Raw genomic sequence first — 12,466 nt, 5'->3', positions numbered from 1 at the left:
CTGAAGACTCCAACATCCTGAGCTGTGAGCCATGCTTTCCTCCAAGTTCCAATCATAAGAAGAAATGCCAACTGGGCATTTCCAATTTCCACCTGACCATCTCATTCTGACCTGGATCATCCCGCTTTGTGCTAGATGCCAGCCATCCACTCTACCTGACTGGCTATGCTCTGAAATTCTGGGCAAATGCCAATGGCTCTACGAATTCTATCAGGCACCCAGCTTGAAATGCTCAAAATCCTGGGAGTCATTCATGTACTCAGCAAAGTTCCTCTGAGATCCAAGGGCTCGCCGAGGCTGACAATCTTTCTCCGCCCTTTTACTCCAGCCAGACTCTGAATCACAGCAAATTTTCTTTGAAATTTTCTGTCATATGATTTCCTTCCTCTACATTTTCTCTAACCCACCCAAGTTCTGGATTGCATTACAGGATTACTGAACAGTTTCTGAACCATCTGATCATTTGACTAAATGATGACTGACACTTGGTGAGGACAAACTAAGTATGAGGCATCATGCCAGATGCTGTGGGTATACTAAGGTGAACAAGATACACAGACAGCTATATTTGAGGTCAGAGAATGGAAAGTAACCAAAAAGTAAAGAGCAATGAGAATCAAGGAGAGGGAGATACCACTTCTAGAGAGAAAGCCCTGAGAAACTTTTCATGCAACAGTAACAACATTTGAACTGGATGGACAGGATTAGCTGAATATACACAAGAAGAAAGACATTCATGGAGTCAGAGACATCAGGTCTTGCATCACCATTCGGCCCCCAATACCCTGTGACTTGAGCAATTTACTTAACCCTCATTTTCCTCATCTACAAAACTGAGACAATAGCATCTTGCTCCTAGGTGTCTTGTTAGGATTAAACAGATGCATATCATGGGATACTGTGCAACAGATTAACTATATGTTTTATCTTGAAAATGTAGTGCTGAGTAGAAAAAAAAGAAAGAGAACTAGATATAAACTGTAACATAATACAATTACTAAAATTAAAAGTGTATTACACAGTGGTTGCCAGGGGTTAGGGGTGGGAAGGCTGTGACAAACAAAGGAGCAACAACAGAAAGGAGTATTTTGGAGTAAGGGTCTAAATCTTGATTGTGGTAATTCACAGAACTGTACACCAAAAAAAAATTAAAAAGCTAATCTCACCAAATGTAAATGTGAAGGGTATTTATACAAAGACAGTGACATATAGTTTCCTAAATACATGAAAACAAGAAGACAATCATTGAATACATTAGAACAGCTGTCTTTGAGGGTGAGAATGGGGATGAAGACCAAAAGGAATGAGAACATACATACAAGAGAGGAGCCTTGCACAGACCAACAAAGACAACATGTCACAAACAGAGGCTGAGAAGTCTGTTCTATGCCTAAGGTCTCCTCCTCTGCCCCTCAAAAGACCTAGAAGAGGGTAAGAAAAGGAGGGGACAGCGGGGCACCTGGGTGGCTCAGTCAGTCAAGTGTCCAACCTCAGCTCAGGTCATGACCTCAGGGTTCGTGAGTTTGAGCCCCGCCTTGAGCTCTCTGCTGTTAACATAGAGCCCACTTCGGATCATCTGTCCCCTTCTCTCTGACCCTCCCCCACCTGTGTGCATGTGCTCACTCTCTTTCAAAAATAAGTAAACATTTAAAAAAATGGAAAGGAGAATAAGTACAGAAGTGAGGAAGTGATAAGGAGGCAGAAAGTCAAGCAAGAAAAGGGCAGATGTGAAAGATATTATGGTCTCACTTCTCAGCAAATTCCATGAGTACAAGTACCACATCTGTATTTTTTACCATTATAGGCATAAAGCCAAGTGTAGAGTCTGGTACAATGTACTGTTTCATAAATTTTAGATCAAAATAAAGAAAAGAGCAGGATTTATGGGATGGAGTGTGGGAAAGGAGTTAGGAGATGTCAGGCTTCTAGGCCATGGAAATGGACAGCACTAGTGCCCTTCCGTACAGGGCCCCATTAAGAGAAGCTTACGTGGGTCAGGTGAAAAACAGCAGGTCCAGCTTGGGTGATACTGAGCTGGGAGTGCCTGTGGCACCTCTCAATGAAGATGAGCAATCCAGGCTTCCAGATAGATGGATTTGACGTTGAGGAGTAGGATCTGGTTGAACAGATCCATCTGGGGCATTCCTAAATCTGATCAATAAAATCTGTGAGACTGGATGAGCAGCCCAGAACAATGGTAGGGTGAGAAGTGTCCTGGGAAATGCAAAGTTTTAAGAAGCAGGCAGAAGAGAAGCCTAAGAAAAAGTATGAGAAGAAGTGAGCAGAGAGATGGGAAGAAATCCTGAGATATCATGGGAACATTGCAAGAACATGGCCGATAGTGTCAAATGCCTCAAGAAGAAAGTTTCCACAAAATTTGGCAATATGAGCTACTGGTGACTTTCAGCTGTAAAGTTCTGGTGGAACAGTGAGAACCATGTCAGACTGCAATGAGACTGACATAAAAGGAAAGCGAGGAAGTGGTCACAGACGCTGAACCATGAGTGTTTAAGGCAGAAGAGAAGGGAAGATAGTTAAAGGGAATCCAAGGTCTAGGAATGTTTTCAAAGGTTGACAGGAAAAGGCCACTGTTGCTGGGCCAGGCATTTTAGGCTTAATATTAATGCAAAGTTCCTACTTTTTCTTCAGGACTCCTAAGACCATAATAATTTAAGTGAATCACAGGGGGTTTCACAATAAGGGGTCAGAGGCACCAGAAAGTGGTTAAGAGAAGTCAGCCCTGAAGTGAGGAAGGCCAGGGGATCAGGCAGTAGGGAGACTTACTTTTGACTTTTATCATTTTGTAGCTTTTGAGTTTTGTACTAGGTGTTTGTATTGACGTTACTACAAAAATAATTTTTAAAAATTATTATTTACGATGAATTTCTGTATAATGGTAAGAAAGAAGCCCGACAGCAGCAGGTTGAGAATGACTTGGGAGAGAGGAATAAAATGGAGAAATTACCCATGGACATCTCTTTCAAGCCTCCCTTTGAAAGAGATTGAGAACAGTAAGATTACAGTAGCTTGACAAGATGTCATGTGCTATTTTATTCTGAAGAAAGTAAAAACTAAGGCGTTCTGAAATATTAATGAGAACGAATTAGTAGAAATGAGGTTAATAATGCAGGTGGTAAGGGAGATAACTAGGGAAGCCATAAGAGGTCTGAAGAGGCAGCAGAATTTGCAATTCAGAGTATGGACAGGGGTCTCATGGGACAATAGAAATGTCTTGGACTAGATGCTATAGGTTCCCTTTTTTCTTTCTATATCCAGCCAAAACATGGGGTGGGGAACTGCTTGAGGGCAGGCCTGACTAGTCTAAGCTAATTGGCAAAATCTTGGTTCCTCTAACCCAATAATTAGTCCAGGAGTGGGCATGTGACATAATTCTTAATAAAACCTAAGGAGGCATTTGGTAGGACTTCAAAAAAAAAAAAAAAAAAAAAGTTCCTACTTTTCTGGGAGAGCCACAGGAAGTTATCTCTTTCTCCTGCTCAAAGTGAATGAGGAAGCATGTAGCCTCAACGGGTTAACTAGCAGCCATCCCATAACCATAAGGGGAACCATCTCTAGGATAAAGCTAACACTTGGATAAAAAGCAGAACAGTGAAATGATCCTGGATCCTCAAGGTTGCCGAGTCACCAGATCAACCAGCCCTGAAGCCTGCCCTCCATTTGGACTTCCAAGATAAAAAAACACGTGAAGTTGGATTTTCCTATGCTCACAGCCTGGAGCTCTCTCACTGACAGACATCCCTTCCACTGTGAGAAGAGCAGTAAGACAAATGGGAAGGTAGGAATTGAGAGAGATGATGTCTGATGGTTCTAATTTTTCTCTGTAAGGTAAAAGGTGGTCCAGATGCTAACAGTAAGGAGAGAGCAGGGAAGGGTGAGAAGACTGGACCTGGCCATCCAGGGCAATGGGAAAGGGGGCCTCCTGCAGCTACATGGGGGCCAGGCTGGCAGTGCTGAGTACCCACTTGAGGGTTTAGAGATAGCTGCAAGCTGTAAACAGCATGAAGCTATACCACTCACCTCAGACCACTGTCCTGGGTTTGGATTGGTAGATCAACAGGACAAGAGGAAAAGAAAAGTTAGGGACATCAGACCAAGAGTGGTTGAAGAGATGAACCCCACAATTCAGTGGCTTGGAAAGGAGTAAAGACAGGAAGAAGCTGGTTAGTCAGGAAAAAGAACAAAACAGCCAAGTGACTAGACATCTCACCAGATCAAAGAACAGGGACAGTGGAATGGAGAACCCCCAGGAGACAATGCAGAGAGTAAGTGTCCCCAGAATAACACAAAGCAGGGCTCTAGGCCCAGCACCCCAACGCCGCCCCGCTGTCCACTCCATGCCTAGCTCTTGACTGTTGTTTCAGGATTAACTGCAATAGATAAATTCTAATCTAACTGAGGCTAGACAGACACAGATAAGAACTCAGAAGAGCCTAATTCCTCCTATATCACCCAGAGCCATGTGCACGTGGGCAGGTTGGAGGAGACATGTTTTCAAGTTTGTGCAGATGTTTCTGAAAGCTCTCTAGGGAGACAAGACACTCTGTGAAAGAGAAATGAGGAATACTGCAAGAAAAGCATTCCTTAAACTGGTCCTTTTAAAGAACTTACCTCTGCATTCATCTTGGTCCCTTCCTTCAGTGGCTGTGAAGACAAAAGCAGAGGTCAGGACTCAGATGACACCTGCCCCACACTCCAGGCAGACACTCCCCGCTGCCACCCCACTCTCTCCCACACTACTTACTGTCCACTGGCCCTATCTTCCCCAAATGCCTCCACCACCTTGAGCCCTCCAGTAAGGGGACCCAGGCCAGTGTCTGATTCTGAGGCTGCTGGTGGTGGACTCCCCTGGGATGTCATGCCCGTGATGTTTCTCTGAAGAAGGACATTTCCAACCCCCAGGCACACCTCCTATACTAGATGAAGGACTGTAAACACAATGCCATGTGTACTTAAAAGAATAATGCTTGTCCCAAAGCTAGTGCTTGGAGAGGATAGCTTCGGGTCTGCCTTTCTTTTATGGAGACAAGCAGGGCAGCAGGAAATACACACTTCTTTTTTTTTCCTCCCAGCTGACTTTCTAAAGGATTAAATTTATTACTAACAGTTTGATAGGCTAATCTGAACCTGCAGCATTAAGGAGGAGGAAGGAAGGAACAAACAAGTCATCAGGAGTCGGAAGAAATGGGGAAGGAAAAAGGGAAGGGAAGGAGAAACAGGAGAGAGAAGGAAAAGAAATAAAAAAACTAGTACAGAATAATAGTGGCTCCAAACTTTAATGTACTCCAAGGACTGCTTGTTGAAAATGCATATTTCTGGGTTCTACCCCCAGTGTCTGACTCAGGAAGTCTACAGGGGAAGGGAGGCTAAAAATCGGGTATTTTCAACAGTCATCCAAGAGATCATGCACACATGGTCAGACAGCCACACTTGGAGAAACACTAGAACAGAGAGGCCTATAAAACTTAACTTTTTCATTTGTTTTTCAGAGCTGTTAGAATTGCCACTTTATGTCAACTAAGACTTGGGCAGGCAATGGCAGGGTGACTGGGTAACCAGAAATGACAAAGAGCTAAAGCCTCTCTAGCCCCTCTACCTGCGTGGGATGTCCAGGACGCCAATGCAGATGACTGCTCAGAGCTGGAGGAGAAGGAGGGCTCTCCAAGTCCTCTGGGAAGAAAAGGCCATGGTAGCCTCAATCCTTGGACCCATCCCTGAATTTGATCTTGTCCTCTTTCAAAATATAGAAAGAGTTGAGCACAGTGATAATAACCATGAATAAGAACAATGAAATAATAACATCAATTATTTGAAAAAACAAAAACAGGGGTGCCTGGGTGGCTCAGTTGGTTAAGTGTCTGACTTCTGCTCAGGTCATGATCTCTCGGTTGGAGTTTAAGCCCCGCATCGGGCTCTGTGCTGACAGCTTGGAGCCTGGAGCCTGCTTCAATTCTATGTCTCCCTCTCTCTCTGCCCTCCCCCCACTAGCTCGAGCGCGTTCTCTCTCAAAAATAAACATTAAAAAAATTAAAAAAACAAAAACAAAAACACTTGACTCCTGACAATCCTATGAACTCCTGGGAGGTCACCTAGGCTGTGTGTTGAAAATAACCCATTTTCAGTAATTCCCCTCCCTTCTCTCTTCTCATTCCTCCTGTTTTGAGATCGGGTCTCATGACCCAACCTAGCCTGCACATATGCAATCTTTCCTTTAATAATCTGGAGGTTTCATGTTTCCTGAAAAAATATGAAAAAGGGAACTGCTAGAAGACAAACCCTAAAAAGCAGGAAGTGACAAAGTGGGTAAGCTTTCTTCTCAGATCTCAGGGAGTCAGTATAGGTGTGATATCTTGTGCATAAAATATCTCAGAGGTATGACTAACACATTGATAGTCAGGGAAAAAAGCCAAAACTAAGGCAAGGATGTGTGTTAAGCAACAGTCTTGACCACAGGGACTCCCCAGAGAACACACTTGGTTGCCCTCCCCTGCATAGATGCCCTATCCTAAACTCTATTGTGCTTTACTTATGTTCTTAACAACTTTAGTCTAAGCCTGCTTACAGCTTACATGTGAGTGGAAAAGCCAGATAACAAAATGCAAAAATATAAGGATAATAACAGTTGTGAGCTTACTTGTGTCAACTACTTTATATTCACACTAACCCATAAAACCCTTGACAAAAAGGCCAACACTAACTCCATTTTACAGATGAGATACCTGAAGTGCAGGGTGGGTAAAAGCGTTTGGTCTTTCACAGTCAAGACACTGTAGCACTGCACTGTGATTTTCAGACTTTCTGGTTCTAGAGCCAAATTCCAGAGTGCTCCGGAGAACTTTACAGATCCTGTCAGACAGCTATTATGACAAACAGGAGAATGAGTGTTTGCCCTGCTTCAGTCATAGGCTAGCCAAGCAGCCATGTCCAAACAGATTCATCGTAGGCTGTGTGGCTGGACTTCATCTCTAAGGTCTGTTCCAGCTCTAAAATGTTCTGATTTCCACAAAAGGAAATTCAGATAACTCTTAAAATAGGTGGAACAATGCTCAACCTCAGTCAGTCATGATCACAGAATGCAAATTATTATTTCACAATTATTTCTGATGCTCTATCAGACTGTCAGAGATCAAAATGTTTGCCACACTGCAGTGGTCAAAGTGTGGGGAATAGACTCTGACAATATCAGGGGGACTACAGATGGGTATCATCTCCATAGTGGGCAGCTTAGCAATGTCTATTACAAATCTAAATTCAGGCAACCTCTGACATAGCCATTCCACTGCTTCCAATTTGTCTCCAATCCCCAAATCATATTCAAGAGAAATTAAACTGCCCTAAGTCCTTTGTCTTCATAGAAACATTGCTACTACTTGCTCCTCACATGAGAACTTCCAGGAAAGTTTTCCTATAAAAAATGTCTACAAAACATGGTTAATAAACTTGACTGCTTCCCCAAAGAATCTGGGAAAGCAAAACAAAAGAAAACAAACAAACAAAAAATGATTTGGAGAAATGCACATGTGTGAAACAATCCCACTTACAAATCTACTGCATTAGGCATTAGCAATCTACCACCTAGGATGAATAGCACTGTCATGTATAAAGCACATTCAACTGAGGGATCCTTCCCATGCTCTTTTCCATCCAGCTTTCAACTCCCCTTAAGATGGCACTATCAGGAGGCAGAACCCTGGCCAGGTGAGATCTGGCTCTGCCTTTCCACATCTTCCCTGCTCATCACACAGCTCTCTCTTCCTCCCCACTGTCTTGCCAAGACTAGTTAAGGTCTGAAAAGAACCCAGGGAGAATTTTATTCTATATTTTAATATATTCTTAAATATCTAAGACCTAATCCTATAACAAGAAGATTTAGGTTTGTTTGCTAGTTTATTTCAAGGGTTTAATATTTAAATGGTCCAACTTAAGTTGGGCCAAAAAAACTTAAGTTTTTGACTTTTAGTATTATATTTAGAAATACTTATAGACACATTCTTATTTCCTTGATTTTTAATTCTTTTATACTTTTATATTTTAATCAATCTAAATAGTATTGTGGTGATGGCATAAGACTCTAACTATACTTTTCCCCCAAATAGTTGAGTTGTTCCCAAATCATTAATTGAATATTTCATCCTTTCCCCCAATGACTCATACATAACTTTTTATGAACACAGTTATTCTTTTTTTCACTTCCTCTACTGTGTCACTGACCTTTATTCCCATGCCTATAATATATTGTTTACATAACTGTGGCTTAACAATGTTTTGCTATCTGGCAGTTCAAGTTCTCTCATTAACTTGTAGAGTATTCCTATCTAGTCTTGCCTGTTTGGACTTCCAGATTAATTTTAGAATATCTTTGTCAAGTTAAAAAAACAAAAAAACAAAAAACAATTTCACTGGGATTGTGCCTATCATTGCATCAAACGTATAAATTAAATTAATGTGAATTAATAGGTTTTCTCATCGAGAAATATATGGTATGCCTGTCTAGGAGCAGGCACTTTAAGAAAAATTACAAAACAGAAGAATCTTCAGTTAGTTCCTGAATTACCACATAATAACAAATGATAGTTCAGGCTGCAGTGGTTCACTAGAAAGATAAAGAAAAAAGGCAACACTTTTGCATAAAAGACCTTCTTAAACCAATTTAAATTAGGTTTCTCCTTTCCCCTACTGTGGCAGGTCTACTAACTAAACAGAGGTGGAGTTTGAGCTTTGACCCCAAAATATGAGGCACTAAGGTACACACAGACAAGTTATCCCTCTGGGGGATAAGAGCCTGCCTGTGACTCAAGAGCCCAGAATTCTACACCTGGCATGGGCACCCACTACCACTTTGACCAAGGCCAACGTACATGGCCTCTTACTGCCTTGGTTTCTGCACCACAAGAAAGGAAAGGGGGCAGATGAACTTTACACAAACTTAGATGATCTCTACGCTCTCTTTCAGTGCTGACATGCTATAATTCTAACCCACTACACTTCTATTTTTTCTTCTCCTCTGGCCTTAGCTTCCTCAGTGTTTGTCTTGGTTAAATGGAGGTTATTAGCTTCTCTCCTGGTTCCCTCATGGGCAGAACTGTACACAAGTAAACTGGGACAAGGCTTGGGTTATCAGAACCAGGGAAGCTTTCTTGAACACTCCCTCTAAACCTAAGCCACTCTCTTCCCCATCCCACCTTCTTGCCCCTCCTGCTCAATGTTCCTCCTATTCCTCATCACCATTTCAAAACTTTCTACCTTTTCTTTAAAGTGATCTTGATATAATAAGAGAGAAAGGAGATAGCAGAAGTCAAAATACTTTTAAGGAATAAACGTCTACTGTATTGAAACTTGTAAGGATACATCCATGTTTTTTGTTTGTTTTTTTTTTAAGTGACTTATTAATTCAAATTGCAAGCAATGTGCAACTCAGTTTCAAAATCGGGTTGAGATCAGGACATTCTGGGCTGATACATGTTGTTAGGCACTGATCCCCCATCAAGATCTGAACCTTGACTCCCTCTTACTGAAAGACTAGTTCTTTCTGTAGGAGGAAACCATGAACTACTGAAGAGCTGACCACAGCACAACTGAGGAGTGGGGGTGGGCAAAGGAACACAGAGCTTCCACACAGGCAAAACGTGTAGGAGTAACTTTTTGTTTTTAACATTTTAAAAAGTCCTTACATACACAAAACAAAGCGGTGGTTGCCAGAGGGAAGGTGGGAAGAAGTCTCTAGCATGCTTTACTACCAAATGACTAGAACTGTGTAACTGAAGTTAACCGTCCTAGGATACTCAGCCCGCAAAACAATATAGACCTGCCTGTGCTATAAGGTAGCCACTTGACACGTACAGCTATGTAAATGTTAAATATAGGCTATTTCCATTACAACAGAAAGTTCTATTGGACAGCACTGACATACTGTCTTTTTCACCCAGACTTATTTTGTTCTTACATCGTCTCTGTCCCCAGTATCTTAGTCATTTATTTTTTATATTTATGTGTTACTATTCTACGTGATGTTGTCGTAAACTACGTTAATTTATTTGTCAAACAATTCAGGGTATCAGTACTTCGAAATATCTGTGTATATATTTAACCCTGTTGCTGCTGAGAGCTCAGCCTTAGTTTTTTAGAGCGCACTTAATTCACGTAACCCTCACAGGGGTCTGTGAAATACCTGATACTTCCCAGTTTCCCAAGAGGAAAGTGTGGCGAGGAGAAGCTACGGGGCTTGCGCAGGATTCGTATCCGAGGAGCAGAACCCGGCCCCGCACATCTCCTGTGGGCCGAGCTGTCTCCCCCACGTTGGAGCTGCCTCGACAGAACCACTGGCTCAGCCTCAGTCCCCTAGGCTACACCGTAGATGTACGCAGCACCAGTCTACGTAAAAACCAAAACCATAAACTCTTCTTAGATAAAATACAAATTTTTTAAACACTCTTGCATTTTGGAGGAAGCCCCTTCCCGAGGGAGCTCGTCGCGATCACCAAGCCTCCGGACTGCTAGCTTCCCTCTGGGCCCAGCGGAGCGAGATAGGAGGCGCTGAGGCTGCGCCTGCGGTTTGGGGCTTGGGCCCGAGACCGCAGGGCCGGCGCCGGCCTCCGGGGGGCCGCGCTCTCCAAGCTCCTAACCCGAAGGCATTATCAAAGCTGCCCGCGACCCCCACTCCGCCACGGGAGCCTTACCTGCCGCGGGGCACAAAGCTCGGATTCTGCGCGCAGCCGCCTTGCTGCCACCTGACCGCCCTGCTGTAGGAGGCGGGAGCCGGGATCGGATTGGCCGCGGCGCCGGAGGACGCGAGGGCGCGCGGGGGCGAGGGGGTGGGGAGAGAGCAAATGGGGCTGGGAGGGGAGGGGCCCTGTCTCCCGCCCGCTTCTGGGAGAGCCCGGCTCTAGCGTTCCACTCCGCTAGAGGGCCGCAGGGCTGGCTGTGAACCTGAGCTGCCTCTAGCCTGCCCCTCGGACTTCTGCCTTGCTCTGCTGCGGGGCCATTGGGAGCTTGCGAACAGGAGGAGATGACCTTAGGCCGTGCTCGGGACCTGCGAGGCCTGAGGGGGAAAGGGGTGGGGGCCTCACCAAGTGCTCTGTCCCTCTCCTTGGCCGCACCGCAACCACGTGAAACCTGCTCGGTTCTTTTTGGGCCCAGACCAAAGAGGCAGCAAAACTTTTTTTTCTTTTTTTTTTTTTTTTGGTGTTTCTTCCATTACCATCTTAATGATTTTAAGTGCACAGTTAAGCGGTGTCAAGTACGGTAACATTGTGCGATGATCACCACCATCCATCCCCTGTGTTGATCTTGTGAAACGCAAACTCTATACCCATTAAACAGTAACTCTCCCTTACCCCCTGCCAAAAGAACAAAAGTATATTATACTTTTTGTCTTTATTATTTGACTACTCTTATGTTCCTCCAATAAGTGGAATCGTGCAGTATATGTCTTTCAGTAACTGGCTAATTTGATTTAGCATAATGTCCTCAAAGTTCATCTGTACTGTAGCATATTACAGAATGTCTTCCCCTTTTACCACTAAACATTTAAGTCTTATCCATTCATCCATTGATGGACACTTGAGCTGCTTCCACAGTTTAGTTGTTGTGAATAATCTTGCTATGAAAAGTGGTGTACAAATACCTGAGACCCTGCTTTCGGTTCTTTTATATAAAGTACATACCCAGAAGTGGAACTATCAGATCATATGGTAATCCTATTTTAAATTATTTGAGGAACCACCATACTGGTTTCCATAATGACTAAACATTTTTACATTCCCACCAATAACGCACAAGGGTTCCAATTTCTCCACATCCTTGCAAACACACATTTTTCTGTTTTCTTGATGGTAACCATCCTAATGGGTATGAAGTTGTGTCTCACTGTGGATTTGATTTGCACTTCCCTAATAACTGGTGATGTTGAACCCCTTTTTGTGAGCATATTTTATCTCTTCTTTGGAGAACTACCTATTCAAGTCATTTTGAATCAGGTTTTTTTGTTGTTGTTGGTTTTAGGAGTTCTCTATATATTCTGGATATTAATCCTTTATCAGAGATACGATTAGCAAATATTTTCTCCCATTCTGTGAGTTTCTTTTTTTTTAAGAGATGGAAAGTCATTGAGGGTTTTTTTTAAGTTTATTTATTTTGAGACAAGAGAGTGAAAGTGGGGGATGGGCAGGGGGTGGAGGGATGGGGAGAGAGTCCCAAGCAGGCTCTGCACCACCAGAGCAGAGCCCAAAGCAGGTCTCAAACTCATGAACCTCCAGATCATGACCTGAGCCATAGTCAGATGCTTAACCAACTAATCCACCCAGGTGCCCCTATGAGTTACCTTCTTACTCTGATGATAGTGTCTTTTGATACAGAATATTTTTAAATTTTCATGAAGTCCAATTTCTCCAATTTTCCTTTTGTCACTGTGCCTTTGATATCATATCAGAAATCATTGCCAAATCTGATG

At 43.1% G+C, this 12,466-nt stretch overlaps 1 protein-coding gene across 4 annotated transcripts in view; it reads right to left on the bottom strand.

The window, feature by feature from the left end:
- The window catches only part of BLVRA (biliverdin reductase A), a 51,819-nt gene extending 40,934 nt beyond the window's left edge, over positions 1–10,885 (bottom strand). The window contains exons 1-3 of one of the 4 annotated variants that reach the window (XM_053218683.1): positions 10,695–10,885; positions 6,738–6,875; positions 4,630–4,662 (exon numbers count right to left, since the gene is read on the bottom strand). In XM_053218683.1, coding sequence (XP_053074658.1) covers positions 4,630–4,641 — 12 coding nt within the window. In that variant the 5' untranslated portion in view covers positions 4,642–4,662; positions 6,738–6,875; positions 10,695–10,885. The other 3 variants (XM_053218682.1, XM_053218680.1, XM_015075284.3) reach the window with 3 other exon arrangements.
- Positions 10,886–12,466: the final 1,581 nt, after the last annotated feature.

This window comes from Acinonyx jubatus, chromosome A2 (genome assembly GCF_027475565.1).
Source record: "Acinonyx jubatus isolate Ajub_Pintada_27869175 chromosome A2, VMU_Ajub_asm_v1.0, whole genome shotgun sequence".
In the NCBI taxonomy this organism is placed as follows: Eukaryota; Metazoa; Chordata; class Mammalia; order Carnivora; family Felidae; genus Acinonyx; species Acinonyx jubatus.
The sequence above is the reverse complement of the archived record's forward strand: the minus strand, read 5'-3'. Positions and strand labels throughout refer to the sequence as shown.